The sequence below is a fragment of the Furipterus horrens genome, unplaced genomic scaffold (assembly GCF_987537825.1).
Source record: "Furipterus horrens unplaced genomic scaffold, mFurHor1.1.pri manual_scaffold_3, whole genome shotgun sequence".
Classification (NCBI taxonomy): Eukaryota; Metazoa; Chordata; class Mammalia; order Chiroptera; family Furipteridae; genus Furipterus; species Furipterus horrens.
Genome location: NW_028327173.1, coordinates 155,167,975 through 155,185,006, shown reverse-complemented (window position 1 = coordinate 155,185,006; position 17,032 = coordinate 155,167,975). Strand labels below are relative to the sequence as shown.

At 35.2% G+C, this 17,032-nt stretch overlaps 1 protein-coding gene across 3 annotated transcripts in view; it reads left to right on the top strand.

Annotated features, from left to right (window-relative positions):
* ATP8B4 (ATPase phospholipid transporting 8B4 (putative)) overlaps positions 1–17,032 on the top strand; it is a 247,568-nt gene that overhangs the window by 90,143 nt on the left and 140,393 nt on the right. For all 3 annotated transcript variants that reach the window (XM_090270585.1, XM_090270584.1, XM_090270583.1), the window contains 2 exons: positions 10,441–10,513; positions 14,154–14,224. In XM_090270585.1, coding sequence (XP_090126711.1) covers positions 10,441–10,513; positions 14,154–14,224 — 144 coding nt within the window. The remainder of the gene's footprint in view (positions 1–10,440; positions 10,514–14,153; positions 14,225–17,032) is intronic.

Here is a 17,032-nt window from a genome sequence, read left to right as displayed (position 1 = left end):
GTCTTCCTTTGAAATTTTTTTTTTCTGGTTTCCTTGTGGTATCGTCATCTATTAGCCATCTCTTAATGGAATTCTACTAAGAATTTACAGGACAATGGCTCTTAAGAGACTGATTTAGGAGAAGGATTTCAGTTCAGGGAAATGGTGAAAGAGAGTACATTTTCTACACAACCCTCAGTAGACTTTACAGTTCAGGTAAAACTTAGTAAGTGCATCGATCATTCTGTTTTCAAAATAGGAAGGCTACATTGTGTGTGTATTTCTGCATCTTACTAATGCACAACAGGATTTATAAAAATCAAGCAAGATATCTCTAAGATTGATTACTTTTTCTCAACAAATTGTTGAACTAAATTATCCATGCTGTAGGACTACATCTTTTATTATCTCCCCTCTTCCCACCCTTTGCCCCTGACAAAATTGATGTGGGAGCATCATCGATAGCAGACCACAGACCTCCCAAGTGATCCTGCCTCAGCATGAGCACTGTGCTAATAAGGGAGGAATAGTAGGGAAACATCTGCATTCTTTAAAATAAATAGATTCCGAAGATATGAGTATTATGCTATTCTCAATGTAATGAGATTCTGTTCACCAGTCTATTGTTAAGGATTAGGGCCAAGTTGTGTGTTTTACTCCAGCGTGACTATGACAGCAGTGGGATTGAAAAGAACCAGAAACTGCTGCTGTCCGTTGAACATCTGTGTCATGGGACCATGATTGCAAGCAGTCTTTGGATCGGCTGGTTTTAAAAACTGGGAGCATGCACTATTGCTGTGATTGAATTCCTTCAGCTCCTTACAGTCCATTCTTTTTATAAATAGGCAATACATAAGTATCATGGAAAAAAGAGTAAAAGATAACAATAAATATAGATTTATCAAGAGCATGGGCTTAGTAGACTTAGGTTCCAGTCCCAAGTCTGCCACTTACATGTGACCTTGGAAGAGTTTTGTTTCCTTCTATTTTTCCTTCTCACTTGGCCCTTAAAATATCTATATGTAATGCCAAAAATTCATGTACTGAATGTAATTCAAACAGTACACAATAGTATGCAATGAAATGAAGCCTCCCTTTCATCTGACTTCTCTTTATTTCCTTTCTCTTGCGGCAACCACTGAACAGATTCTTACGTGTCTTTCAAGATATTTTCTATGCGTGGACAGATATATATGTAGGTATACGCTGGCTTCAAAACACTGTTAGAATCTTTCCATGCATATGCAGTGTTCTGTATGTGCTTATTTTAACCTAATAATGTAACTTGTAGAATATTTTATATCAGCACATATAGACCTATCTTATTCTTTCTGTGACTTTATTGTATTGCATTGAGTAGGATTGTGATTGAATAGGTTTTCCAATGAAAATGTCTATCTAATCCTTATCAGTGGGCACTGAGATTCTAATAAATTGCTATTACACATAATACTGCAATAAACATCTTTGTACATTCATCTTTGAGCACCTGTATGATCAGTTCTTTAAAATGAGATATTTATATCAAAGTGTAGAGGCATTTAAATTTATTTTTATACATTATTCTTTATTGTATTTTTTCCATTACTATTTATCCCTCCTAAACCCTCTTTTCCCTCCACCCACCTCTTCCACCCATCCACAGTCACCACAATGTTGTACGTGTCCATGAGTTCTTTCTCTTTTTAAAATTTTTTTCCTTGATCCCTCCAACCCCCAACCCCTCCCCCAGAGCTGTCAGTCTTTTAATTTCTGATAGATGTTGCAAAAATAAGCCACATATTTTAATTTCTCTAAACTTTACTTTTCTAGTCTGTAAAATAAGAGTATCAAGCTTATGCCTCTCTCATAGGGCTGTTGTGAGGATAAAATGAAATAAAATATATGAATAACATTGTCAGATGTAGCAAATTAAAATATAAGGCATCCAATTAAATTTGAAATTCAGATAAATAATAATTATTTTAGTATAAGAATTCTCAAATATTACATGAAACATACTAGAAATTAATTGCTGTTTATCTTAAATTCACATTTAATTGGGTGTCACTTATTTTATTTGGCAATCCTATATCTGAAAAAATCAGCACAGTCCTGGCATACAGTAAGCACTAAATAAATGTTGGTTGCTATAATTTTTATTAGACATTCAGGAAAATGCTATCATTCAACAAATGTTTTTTGGAAATAATTATTTTATATTTGTTAATTTAATTATCATTTGTTCAACAAATATTTATTAAGTACCTACTGTGTACTAGGCATTATTCTAGGTCCTGAGGAAACAATGGTGAATAAAACAATGTCTATATGAGAAGAAGAATACTTTTGTATGTTTTAGGTCTGACATGGACTTGAGATTAAAGAAGAAGCCACATTAGGTATATGTAAGACCAAGGTCAATAATATTAATCTTCTTTATTATCTTCTCTTTCTAGAACCCCAATATGTTTTCTGTAGCTTTTGAGGAAATTCTCTTTTTGATAATCTTTATTGCTAATGGGCAATCAGGAGCATTAGAATATGGAAAGGATGAAAGGAGCCTTGAGGAGCCCGCTGAAGAGCTTCTCCTTCTGTCCCTTAAGGCTTCAGCAATGGGCTTAGTGTCTTGATTTGTAGCCTCTGCTGCCAATAGTTCAGTGACATGGAGCATTGTAGGTACCAGCTCAGTCTCAGACTTGCATTTTCTCAAGAAGGTTTTCAGCAAAGCCTAACAGCTCATAGGATGCTACATTGCATCAGGAAGAAGTAGGTTCAGACCAGTTTATCAACAAATGGTAGATGAGGTTGTTCTTTCTCACTACCTTTTCTCGGAGCTCAGATTCTCTTATGTTCTGAGAGTATACATTATACATGCATACAGCATTTTATTGGGCTTCATGGATGTTACATTTTTACAAATTGAAGGCAAGACCCTCCAACAGCCAAAAGATTACAATTTGTATTATTGTGATATTTGCTTCAGGACTGTGGTCTGGAAGAGAACCCCCCATATCTCTGAGGTATGCCTATAGTTAATGGGTGTATTAAAAAAATTATTTCCTCTAAGCAATTCTCATCACTATTCTATGGCAGTTAAACTCCATATGTTTTATGGTGCTTTTGGAATTTAAATTTTATGAGTTCTTTTCTTAAATTTTGGCTTCTTTACTGATTGCTTTGTGACTTTACTATCGTAAAGGCTATCTTTTAACCTGATTTGTTTTTGAAAAACCTAGTTCCAAAGAAAGATTAACTAGATTATGTCCATTTCAAAACCTGAAATAAAATATGTATGTTTTAACATCTTGGAATTTCTTGATTCCATGCAATTAAATGAATAAATTTGCTTTCAAAATAGTCATGTATTGCAATTCCTCCATAAGAGCAGAAGGGCTCTCCCAACAAAAGTAAAAACAAAGCTTATTTGTGCCAGGTGCGCAGATCTAGGTGTCATTGTCACAGCCCATGAGGCCATCCTGTGCCCCTCTTGCAGAACTATGATACAAGCTTGCTACCAACGTGAGCCGTGAGAACAGCTGCACCACACATGGAGAGCCAGGGAGTGTCTGTTTTCATTTTTTTAAGATGATGACGAAATGCACTCACTATGCAAACTAAAATATTAGAAGAAGTCTGAAATATTTTGAGGAGGAGCTTTAAAGCAAATCTTCCTCACTGCCCCTTCAGTCCTACTATTATGTCTTTTGTGTGTTGTCAGTGGTGGTGGTAGTGGGTAGGACAAGAAAAATGGAATTTAAACTATAGATTATTTAAATGCATTCGCAGGTCTTTACCAGTTTACACTTTCCTGTAAGTTTGGCTACTTCTTAGCTATGACCCTTAGTGCTCATTGAAATATATATCTCTTTTATGAATTGATATTTTTGGGGGGGGTAAGAGAGGAAGGGGGAGAGAGAGAAAGAGAGAGAGAGAGAGAGAGAGAGAGAGAGAGAGAGAGAGAGAGAGAGAGAGAGAGAGAAAGAAATATTTGTTGTTCCACTTATTCATGCATGCATTGGTTGATTTTGTATGTGCCCTGACTGGGAATTGAACCCACAAAGTTGGCATATAGGGACAATGATCTAACCAGCTGAGCTACCCAGCCAGGGCCTGAAATAGATCTCTGAAGTCCTTGTTAAGTACAATTATAATGACCTGATAAGATAGGATAAGAAATAACATTTAAAAAAAACCCTCTCCTTTGATTGTACTATACAAATTGATATTCCACAGGCATATATTCAAATAAAGGGTTTAACCAAGGTCTCACATACTCTATTATTTGCCAATATATCCAGGCCCTTTTTCTTCAAAATTCCAATTATATCTGTGGAGTGTTACTTTCTCCTCTCTAAAATAATTTATTTTGTTCTTCCTTTTGCTCTTCATTCAGTTTCTGAAACTTCCAGTCATAAGATAACTATTATAATTTTACTTTGTAAGGGTTATGTTCTCTTCTTGGTGGGATGCTGTCCACAGATCTGACCAATGTGTCTGTGTGTCCACTGTGTAGGTTAATGATGAGATAGTTAAATAGTGCTGGGATTGGCATCAACATCTAAGGAATACTGTTTGCTGTTTTTTGACAGATTACTAATTAGTTTTGGATAATAATTCTTTTGAGAAAATTTCTCTTGTGATTGAATACCTTAAGAACATTTTGTTTAAAGCTCAGGAAAGTTTTGTGTCAGTCTGCATTGTTGCCTGGTGAAGGTTCTCCACAGCCCATAGCCCACAGAGGAGATTGTGTCCCATGGAATTTGTACATACCAGAAATTGTTTTAGATCTCAAATATTGTTAGTCATAACACTTTGGAGGCAAAATATTTAAAGTACTTTATATATGGGAGAATGTTCTGCTGGGACAGCTGGAGAGGGATAGGTGACCAAAGAGAACAGGTGTTGGAAGATGTCTGGAATAACAAAATGGCCTTTTGGGAAGAGAGCTTGAGACTCTAAGTGTTATGTTCTGGATAGAGGGTAGCAAGAGAGAAAAAGAAAGAAGACTAGATATAAAGGAAAGGATCCTGAACTTATATAGTATTTTAGGTACTCTCTGCTTTCTTGGACTATTGAATGACGGGAGCAGATTAATAGTTGTATCTTAGCAAAGCATTGTCAAGTAAAATGAATTATTATGAGTGTTTTTCTGCTTTTGGAAATACTTAATAAGTTGGAAAGTAGAAGTTAAAATAAAGGTAGGGGCCCACATGGGTAGGAGGGGAATGGGCATGAGGATTTGGCATGAGGATTTGCTCTGCTTTATCATTCCTCTGTATGGTCTCTATAGCACATCATGTTTGCAATCATATCAGATGGTTCCATATCAGGGGTTCTTTGCATGCTCTGGAGTTTTGCAAATTTTTCTTGAAGAGATTTGGTTCTAGTATTTTTTTTCAAAGTAGCAATTAATTCAAGTAATTCCCTTTCATATCATTACATCTTCAAAAGCAACTTTCCAAATGCTTTGGTTTTTATTTTTTTTTATTTTTTATTTATTTTTATTTATTTTTTTAACTGCTTTATTTCAATTTATTTTTTTCCCATGCCATATTTTTTATTTACATTTTTAAGTATATTTTATTGATTATATTGTTATAATAGTTCCAATTTTTTCCCCTTTGCCCCAAATGCTTTGGTTTTATAGAGGAAAATATTATGACACTGAACTGGAGAAAAACAAGTTAGAATTTAAGTAAGAAAATTCAGGTTTTGGTTTATTCCCTCAAAAGTGGCTATTGCCACTTATCTGTGCAAACTTAACTGTCAAAACATGGAACAGATTGACAGCTACCAGAAGGGAGGGGGAAGGAGGATAATGGTGGAAAGAATGGGAAGGAATTAGTCAAAGAACATGTATGAATGACCCATAGGCTTGGACAATGGTGTAGGGATTGACTGTGGGAGTGGAGGGTGGGCTGGGTGGAGGAGGGCAGAGGGGAAAAGATTGGAACAACTGTAATAGAATAAACAAGAATAAAAATAATATGTACTTTGAAATGTGTAAGAGCTCCTGTAGTGTTCCCTTTTCACTGTGGTTAATTTTCCATTTGGATGGGAGAGGTAAGGTGTGGTCCTTTCTAGAGCTTATAATGTACAGGTAGGAGGAAAAAGAGTTTGCAAATGAAACAATTTCATTTTAGCTTCTTCCTTTTAAATAAGATGCACTTATTTAAAAAATTATTTTTCAGTTGTAGTTTATATTCAATATTATTTTGTATTAGTTTCAGGTGTACAGCATAAATGGTTCCCCCATATATTTCCAGTATCTCTGGCACTGTAGTTAATTATTACAATATTATTGTGAACAGATTCACTTTCAATAGAGACTTCCAGACAATTCAGTAGCAGTGCTATTTCCATAAATAAAGACATGGTCTCCATATCACTCTGTTCACATCAACTTATATCTGAGATGCTGTCCCCTAAGAAAAGTCTCTGATGCTCCAAAGGAGGCACCCCCAGCAAAAATAAAATGAAATTTAGAAGCCTTGTTAAGTTCTCCTGTTGTCATTGAATGAGATAAAGTACAGAGAAGTATGGCTTTGGGAAAATGATTGAATTCTGGCTGGAGATGAAAATGCTGCAGTTGAAATCTTTCCAGAACAACATGTACTTGGATCTGTATTAAAGAAAAATTCTGTGAGTGTTTAAGCCAAATGACCCAGCAGGGTTGATAGTGTGAGGCATATTTTGCAGTTGTATAAATATTTAAAACTGTTTTCCAGCCTATAAAACAAGTAAATTAGGTTGTTTTTAAAAACTACATAATGAAATTAACCTGTCCACCTTAACTTGTTGGGGAACCTGCCCTATCATCAGACCCTTCTCTCCCCAGAGGGAATGAATCACAGAGAAAAAAGTGTGAGGAAGGCTCCCAACTTGGGAAACAAAGCTGCTTGAGGAGGCTTCAGGGAATTTTAAAAGGAATGATTAACAATAGTATGTTGCCAGAGGTGGTCTGTTTTTGGAGGCCTGTCTGCCTAAATTGTCACTAAGGGCCCAACCAACTAGATACCATAGCTTTTTGTCATAAACTTCTTTGAACTTCATGAAGGATAGACTCGGGGTTCTACTATATCCAGGAGCCTCAAAGAAAGCAATGCAGCATCTTGGCTGTGTTGTTCTCAATTCTGAGCCTTTAGCCCTGGCCATTAGAATGCCACCAAGTTCGTCCTTGGCCACAGGGCTGTGGATGATTTGTAGGTGGTCTTTCTTTCTTTTTCTTTTTCGAAATCACTTTTTTATCGTTATCCTTTTATAGTAGTTCCAATTTTCCCCCCTTTGCCCTCCCCCGTCCATTTCACACCCAGTCCCACAGTCAATTCCCACACTGCTATCCATGTCCATGGGTCATTCAAACATACTTTTTGTCTAGTTCCTTCCCCTTCTTTCCACCATTATCACCCTTTCCCCCTCCCCTCTGGTCACTTTCAGTCTGTTCCACATTTCCATGCCTGTGGTTCTATTTTGTTCATTAGTTTATTTTGTCATTAGATTCCTCTTATAGGTGAGATCATATGCTATTTTTCTTTCACCAACTGGCTTATTTCACTTAGCATAATATTCTCTGGTTCCATCCATGCTGTCACAAAAGTAGGAGTTCCTCCTTTCTTTCTGCTGCATAGTATTCCATTGTGTAAATGTACCACAGTTTTTTGATCCACTCATCCACTAATGGGCACTTAGGTTGTTTCCAGTACTTGGCTGTTGTATATAGCACTGCTATGAATATAGGGGTGCATAAGTTCTTTTGAATTGGTGATTCAGGATTCTTGGGGTATATTCCCAGCAGTGGAATCACTGGGCCAAAAGGCAGTTTCATTTTTAGTTTTTTGAACAAATTCTATATGATTTTCCACAGTGGCCTCAGCAGTCTGCTTTCCTATCAACAGTGCACCAAGGTTCCCTTTTCCCCTCATCCTTGCCAGCAGTTGTTTATTTGTTAATGATGGCCATTCTGACCCATGTGAGGTGGTATCTCATTGTGGTTTTAACTTGCATCTCTCTGATGGCTAGTGATGTTGAGCATCTTTTCTTATGTCTATGGACCCTCTGTATGTCCTCCTTGGAGAAGTGTTTATTCAGATCCTTTGCAGATTTTTTAATTGGATTGTTTGTCTTCCTGGTGTTGAGTCATATGAGTTCTTCATATATTTTGAAGATTAAACCCTTGTCAGATGTATCATTGGCAAATATGTTCTCCCATACAGTCAGTCCCCTTTTCATTTTGGTGATGGTTTCTTTAGCTGTGCAGAAGATTTTTAGTTTGCTGTAGTCCCTTTTGTTTATTTTTCCCTTTATTTCCCTTGCCTTAGGAGATATATTGGCAAAAATATTTCTACATGGAATATCTGAAATTTTCCTTCCTATGTTTTCATCTAGGATTTTTACGTTATCATGACTTATATTTAAATCTTTTATCCATTTTAAGTTCATTCTGGTGTATGGTAGAAGTTGGCGGTCTAGTTTTATTTATTTTTTGAATGTACCAGTCCAGTTCTCCCAACATCACTTATTGAAGAGGCTATCTTTACTCCATTGTATGCCCATGCCCCCTTTGTTGAATATTAATTGACCCTAGAGAGTTGAATTTATTTCTGGGTTCTCTATTTTGTTACATTGTTCTATGTGTCTGTTCTTATGCCAGTACCAAACTGTTTTGATCACAGTAGCCTTGTAGTATAGTTCAATATTGGATATTGTGATCCCTCCTACTTTATTCTTCTTCCTCAAGATTGCTGAGGCAATTCAGAGTCTTTTTTGGTTCCATATAAATTTTTGAAATATTTGTTCTAGATCTGTGAAATATGCCACTGGTATTTTAAGAGTGAAATTGAAACAGTAATCAAAAATCTCCCAGCACACAGAAAGCTCTAGATCAGATGGCTTTATAAGTGAATTTTACTAAATATTAAAAGAAGAACTAGTTCCTATCCTTCTCAAAGTATTCCAAAAATCTCAAGAAGAGGAAAGACTCCCAAACTCTTTTTACAAGGCCAGTATAAACCTAATTCCAAAATCAGGTAATGACACAACAAAGAAAGAAAATTACAGGCCAATATCTCTGATGAACATAGATGCTAAAATCCTGAACAAAATACTGGAAATTAGGATTCAGAAATACATTAAAAAGATCATACACCATGATCAAGTGGGATTCATCCCAGGGATGCAAGGATGGTACAATATTTGCAAATCAATAAGTGTAATATATCACACAAATAAAATGAAGGACAAAAATCACATGAGCATATCAATAGATGCTGAAAAAACATTTGATGAAATCCAGCACCCCTTTATGACAAAAACAACCAGCAAAATGGAAATAGAGGGAGCATAACTCAAAATATAAAAGCCATATATGAGAAACCTACTGCCAACATTATACTCAATAGACAAAAACTAAAAGCTTTCCCCTTAAGATCAGGGACAAGACAAGGGCGTCTGCTTTTACCACTTTTATTCAACATAGTACTGGAAGTTCTAGCCACAGTGATTAGGCAAGAAAAAGAAATAAAAGGCATCCAAATTGGAAAGGAGGAAGTAAAACTGTCATTATTTGCAGATAGTGTACATAGAAAACCCTATAGGCTCTGCCAAAAACCTACTTGTCCTAATAAGTGAATTTGGCAAAATAGTGGAATACAAAGTCAACATTCATAAATTGATCGCATTTTTATACACCAACAATGCAATATCAGGAAAAGAAACTAGAGCAACAAGAAAAGTAAAATACCTAGTAATAAATTTAACCAAGGAGTTAAAAGATCTGTATTCGGAAAACTATAAACACTGAAGAAAGAAAGGAAGATACAAATAAATGGAAGCATATATCGTGTTCATGAATTGGAAGAATTAACATCATTAAAATGTCCATCCTGTTTAAAGCAAATTGCAGGGTGTCCTTCTCATTCAATCTTCTGTGGCTTTTTTATCACCCATTTGTTCTTGTTGTTTCCATAATGTATCCTCTTGCATTTATTCTTACCTGCATTTTAGCTATTGCTGGGACCCACTCTACCCTTGCCCTGGTCTCCTTATTTATTGCTTGCCTTCAGTTATACAGACTCCTGAGACAATGGTGGTGATGTTTCAACATTTATTAATAATAGAGTTTGAAAAGAATGTTAGTGACTGAATTTATTCCTCCTGCCCTCCTTGATGTTCTGGCCAAGGAAATGCAAAGATGAGTTAATAACTGCTATATAAAGCTGGTACCATGTGGTGGTGGGAGGAGCTCCCAGCCATCCTGAGTTTAGCCCCAGGGATACCATAAACTAACTGGGCATCCTTGGGAAAATGAATTGAGTTCTCTGGGCTGTAGTCCCCACACCACTCAGGTAAAAGATTTTATGTAAAATCCTTTGAATTGAACATTCTAGAAGAACCTTGTCATATGATGCTCCATTATGAATACATTCATTCCCTTGACTCTTTCCTGTTCCTGAAAAAAATTAATTTTGTTTTTATTCACAGACTGCAGAAAGAAAAATGGATGAATGTTAAAGTGGGAGACATCATTAAATTAGAAAATAACCAATTTATTGCTGTGAGTATATAGCATTGTTTAAATAATGCACCTCAGATTAAAATATCATATGTACTTATATGTGCAAATTTAGTAAATCTATACTAATCCAGAGTAATTAAACAGGGAATGCCAAGATATATTTGTAAGAAGACTCATGATAAAATGTTTTAAAAGACCTATTGATTAATTACTTTCAAAAACATGGTAACTGAGATAAGGTTGAGTGATTATCACTGTCTGTCTCCTCTGGGATGCGTTAAATTAATAAATACAAAAGATATACAATTGTTTGATGTAAATAAGAGCTTTTAAAATGCTCCAGAGTATTTTAAAAAGTCTGTCCTCCCATAATTTGAATACTAGCCCTCAATAATAAAATTGATACTGCTAATTTGCTTATATTTGAAGAAAAGATAAGCTAGAGGAAGAGAAAATGTATGCTTCCTCCTGGATGATCACAATTAGAAAATTTCTACTGATGGTTTTGAATGATTAAAATCCTATTTTTGAGGATTTTGCTTTTCATATTGAATAAAGGGCTAGATTAATTTGACCTCCACTCCAGTCCTGACAAGGGCAGGCTTTGGCTCTCTCTGGACCCATTAGGGAGTCTCATCTAGTCTTTTTTGCACCTTCCTTTGACATCCTTCCAGGGAAGCCACTTTGGGTATAATTGTCCTCATGTTATTTTAAGTTTTATAGTTCAAATCAGAGGTACTTGTTTCACTCTAATTTCTGTAAATAAACCCTCCTTTTGAAGAACAGATGAGACAGTAGAAAGTTGAAAATTTTCAGAGAAAGAAGATATATTTAAAAACATTTATCTGAACTGTATGAAGAAGCTTATTGCTCCTTCTATATGAAAACAAAGTAAATGATCAATGTTCTGCTTATAAACAGTTACTAATTGTGGGGGTGAAATATGTCGGAAAGGATTTTGTTTTAAACAAAGAAAGGGCCTATCCATTAGTAAATGATATGAGGCTCATTATTATCTTCCTTTCTTCCTTCTCTTCTTTTAACCATCTTTTTGTTAATCTTCTCAAATCAATTTAATTATAAAAAACAAAAATAATACTATATCTAGTAAACATGGCACAACATATATTTTTTGGATATAAAATTTAAATTTTAAATAAAAATAATACCAATAATCTCACATATTTTCATGACTTTATTCTGATTTTTGTCCATATCAACATATTTTCCCCTAAGTATAGTCACACCGGATAAGGCACTGATAATTGAGAGAAGAATGTATAAATGGGGGTTTAAAGAAGATGGTTTTGATTGGAATTAATGACTATTTGCTGCCCCTGTTGTGAGTTTCAATAATCATAGTTTTCCCTGCCCTGAGGAATGAATGGGTCTGATTTATCAAGGCTCTTCTTCATCTACAGATGAGTCACAGAAGCCTGTCATGATAGAAGTTTATTTTCTGACCTTCCACCATGTAAACTAGGCATACCCACGATGGAGAGAATGTGTGAAGAGTGCATACCCCCCCTTTTCTATTTTGAGTGTATAGCACTCTAGAGCCAAAATTACCCATCTGTATTTTAAAGAGAAAAATGTTTTTGAAAATTCACCTTGGTTTTATTTCTTATTTTTAATTTCAATGAATATGATAGTAACAGAACTTCATGCTCTTTGGGCCTAAGCTTCTCCTTCCCCGAGCTTAAAAGGATCATTTTAAACAAAACTTGGAATTCTCTAATTCTTATAATCTGTGATTGAAAATAATTATGAAATATAGAAAACGATGCCTGTTTATACCCAGAGTTGCTTTTCTTCCCAAACCCTGTTTTATCACCCGTTAGACAACACACATGAGCGCACCCACACACACACACACACACACACACACACACACACACACACACACACTGTCTATTTCTGAGTTGGAAATTTAAAAGCTTGAGACAATGAAAAGAGTGGATTCATTCTAAATTTAAGTTTCAGGACTTGAGAATGGCACAATTCTAATATTTTTAAAAACAAAGGTAAGAAAATATCACAGATTTGGAATACTGATTGTACATTCAGATGTAGCTAAAAAATTGTTAGACTATGTTAAAATAAATAGCTAGAATTTTAGTCAGCTCTTTTCAGACATTCAAAACCTTCAGAATTAAAAAAAATAGAAACCGTATTTTATTAATTATTATTTATTTCTTACTGAAGAATAGTTGACACACAATGTTATGTTAGTTTCCAGTATATAACATAGTGATTCTACTATGATATAGTTTATGATGTGGTCACCATGGTATGTCTACTAACCATCTGTCCCACAAGAAGTTATTAAGATATTATTGACTATAGTCCCTGTGCTGTACATTATATCCCTGTGACTTATTTATTTTATAACTAGAAGTTTGTACTTCTTCGTCCCTTCACCTCTTCGTCCATCTCCCCATAACACTCCCCTTTGGCAACTATCAGTTTGTTCATCAGTCTGTTTCTCTTTTGCTTATTTAATTTTTAGATTCCACATATAAATGAAATCATATAGTACTTGTTTTTTTCTGTCTGACTTATTTCACTTAGTGTGATATACCGTAGGTTCATCCATTTTGTCAGAAATGGCAAGATTGTATTCTTTTTTTATGGCTGAATAATATTTTGTTGCATGTATGTGTGTGTGTGTGTGTGTGTATATATATATATAATATATATATATATATATATATTTCACATCTTCTTTATCCATTTATCTATTGAGGGACCAGCAATTCCACTTCTGAAAACAAAAAAGCTAATTCAAAAAGATATATATGTCTCCCTTTGTTCATTGAAACATAATTTAGAATAGCTAAATGTGGAACCAAAACCCCTAATTTTAATATAAAATTTTGAAACTTAAAATTAAATAAATAGCTTTCCAATGTAGAAAGGTACCAGCACTCTAAGGCTGAACTGTGATATGTTATTTCCAAAGCTCAAATGAACAACCGCATAGAATGACTTATCTCTGAGAGAGACCAACCACTTAGTTTCTGAATGTTTTCCACTGTCCTCTACCACATTTCCTATTCTATCTTTCCCTCTTGCTTAGTCCCTGCTTTATTTTCTCTTTCTTCTTCCTTACATTCCACCACTTTTTTCTTTTTTCTATGTAATTTGAATTTTGTTTTTCTTTTAACCTTTCTCTCTTTTTAAAATTTCCTTGCTTGTCTTATTTTCTTTATTGTTTTCCACTTCCTCCTTCTATTTCACTTCTGCCTTTCCCCATCTTCTTGGCCTGCGCCTGCTCTTAACTGATAATACAAAGGAATTAAAGTATGTGCATACAAATATTTCCATTTATCTAATTTACTGGGGAAAGTTTTATATTTTTCATTAGTAATTACCAAAGCAAGAAAATGGAATCTTATATATTTCTTGCAAAAAAAGTAAATGAGGTGGATGTTTATTTTTATGATATCCCATGCCCTTGCTTATGTTCTTCTGATGGTCAAGGTTGTGCAAAACAGGAACAGGTAAGTAGAGGGAGGGTTTGATTCAGGGCTTATAACAGAGAAGCGGAACAGGATTTCACCTCTCATTTTTTTTCCTGAGGTTCACCTGGCTCATTAGTAGTGCAGGGATGATACAACATAGAAGACTTTGAACCAGTCTTCCTTTCTCAGTACTCTTTATCCTCATTTAAAAATAGGCTGATCTGCTTCTCCTATCAAGTAGTGAGCCACATGGCCTTTGTTACATTGAAACTGCTGAGCTTGATGGGTAAGTTATTTAAGTTAGAATAATTAATTAGATTTTTTAAAAAATATTTATTTAAGACTGAAAGCTTTAGGAACTGGACTTAAATTTTTTTTTTTTTTTAAGAGTTAAGTTTTTATTCACTCTTCAAGAAAGTAGAGGGGCATGGTGTGGAGAGATCCACCAGCAGAGGGATAGGGGCTTTGAACTTTTATTGGATCATAATTGGATTTAAAAAAGGTGGGAGGAGCTGCTGTTATATGGCCCTGGGATGTTGCAGTGTTGTAATATAAGACTGCAGTTTGTTCCAATGTTATTTTCTACCTATGGCTGTAGGGAGTAGTAAGTTCTGTAATTCCAGTCATTTCCAGTCCTGGGGACAGAAGCTCAGAAGAGTTACATGGCAGTCATGTTTAACCAGGTCATAAGCCTGTTAGGCAAATGGTGTCACAGTAGCAAGTGCTGCTGGCTTTGTCCTTTCATTCCCCCCTCGGGTTTTAAAATGGAATGATTCCTAATGACCTGGCCCAGTTTTGGGTTTGGAGAATAGGGATGAAGGTTTAGTTTTCTAGAACTACTTCTTGAGCATTATGGATGTGGAGTTGTCCTGGCCTGTGGATCTGGGTATGGGTCATTAAGGAGAAGAAGGTAGAATCCACCAGCCTGAAAAGCAAGAGCTGTGGCTGGAGGCCATTGGTGGAGGGAATCTCTGAGATCTGGGACACTCTGTTGAATGAAATATATGAGGTATTTGAGAAGACATGGCCTAAAGACAAGAATACAGTAGTCCCTCTCTATACTGCAGTTTACTTATCGCGGCCTTGCTGTATTGCGGGATTTTTAAAAATATTGTATTTAATGATTTATTGAAGATTTTTTGCTATATTGTGGGATTTTGCGATACTGTATACGTATGTTGTTAAAGTTACGTAGGTTCAAGAGTGTAGAATATGTTTAAGAACATAAGTAGTGTTTATAAAAGTGTGGCAAAGGTTAATAAGGGAGTGGGAAAGGTTAATAAGAGACTGGGAGCGGTTTATAAGTGTGTGGGAAGGGTTTATAAAGCCTTAAAATATATATAAATACTAAAATAAATGTAAGGTTTCTACTTTGCAGATTTTTACCTACCGCGGGGGCTGGGGATGGGGGCATCTAGAACATAATACCCACGATAAGTGAGGGAATACTGTAAAGAAAGGCTGCTATAGGTCCTAGGAAGAGAGTTAGCTGGGAAAAGAAGGACCAGGTATTGGCCTTAAAATCCCCCAAAGGGAAAGGTAGAGTAGTAGGTACATCTGTGTGGCTGACACTGCATCAGTAGTTCTCAATAATTCCAAGTCAAGGGATGAATTAAAAATGAAACATTAGCTTGGAAGAAAACTAGTAAAATTAGGATTTAATTCAGATTACGGGTGACAATTGGACATTGTGATTTTCATTGAAACACAAATTTTCTCCCTAAAATCATCCTCATTTTATCAGAGACTGCATGTAAGTCCAGTTTCAGTTTGGCCTGATTATTTGCATGAATACAACAAGAATAGTAATTGATCATATAGGTTTTTTCAAATCTGCCTTGCTGGAATTTTACAAGGAACCTTCAGACTGAACTTTAATCAGCCCTTCAAGGCACAGAAGTCAAGCCACACAATTGTCATCTGATTTGTCTGTATACCTATAAGTTTGGGTGGATTCCTCAAGTTCTTGAGGTCCTTGACATGTCTTCAGGTTCCTTACATGGAAAGACCTCCATGAACAAAATGACAAAGCAAGGTACCAGGCCATTTCTCCAAGGGGCTCTTATTAGCTTCAAAAGTCGATCTTAATTCCTTAAGGCTTTCTGGTGACATCCAGAGTCCAGGCAGGACCCTTTTGATCATGACATTTCAGACAAAGACTTGGTTAATAAAACCACATTTGGAAACTGGTGCTATTACAAAGAGAACAGATTCTTATTAGGTTTATGAAGACAAACATATTGCCATGAAAATAATATTCACTCATTAAGAGTTGCTGAATACAAGAGGGATTAGGTAGAGAGAAAAATATAAATGTTTCAATATTATTTATGAGGGTATAACTTACAAATTGTTCTAAGGAGAAAACAAGCTTTCTTATATCTGGAAAACAAAAAAAATTAAAATTAGCAATATTTTTAACAGTCATAGGAATAACAATTATCTTTAGTTCATTTAGTTACAAATAACCAATTTTGTTTGTCCTGACTATTTGCCAGTATTTTCACAAATCCAGTTATTCTAAGGTTTCTATAAATCTATTTACTTCAAAGATATGACCTACTAAGATACCTGTAATTTACAGTAAGTCAGAGTCCTTTCATGAACCTATCCAAATATACATTTGCAAATGTATTAGAGTAAAACAGTGACTGTTCATAAATGACCAATTTTAAAATGAAATGGTTGTAGATTCAATTAAGATGCAATTAAAAAAGAACTTTGCTTCTTTGTAAAATATGCTATTTCAAGATAACAATTTCTTGATAAGTAATAATTACTATGGATTGACATAAAAGAATAATACAGAACTTACAGTTTTAGATTTAACACACAATTTTAATATATATAAAGACCTAACAGTATGCATGGTTTTAAAACACTGTACAGGACTTATCAGAAGTGTGCATTGAGAATTGGAAACAATAAATTCTCAATGTGTGGGTTACAAATACCCAGAGTACCACTGCTTGATGTCCCTACAGGGAACCATCACTCTTGGCCTTGTCCAGTGTCACTGACAGGACACCGGTTACCCCTGAGAACTTCCTGTTTGAACTTGAGTCTGAAGCTTTGCAAGTTCCTCCCTGGGGCA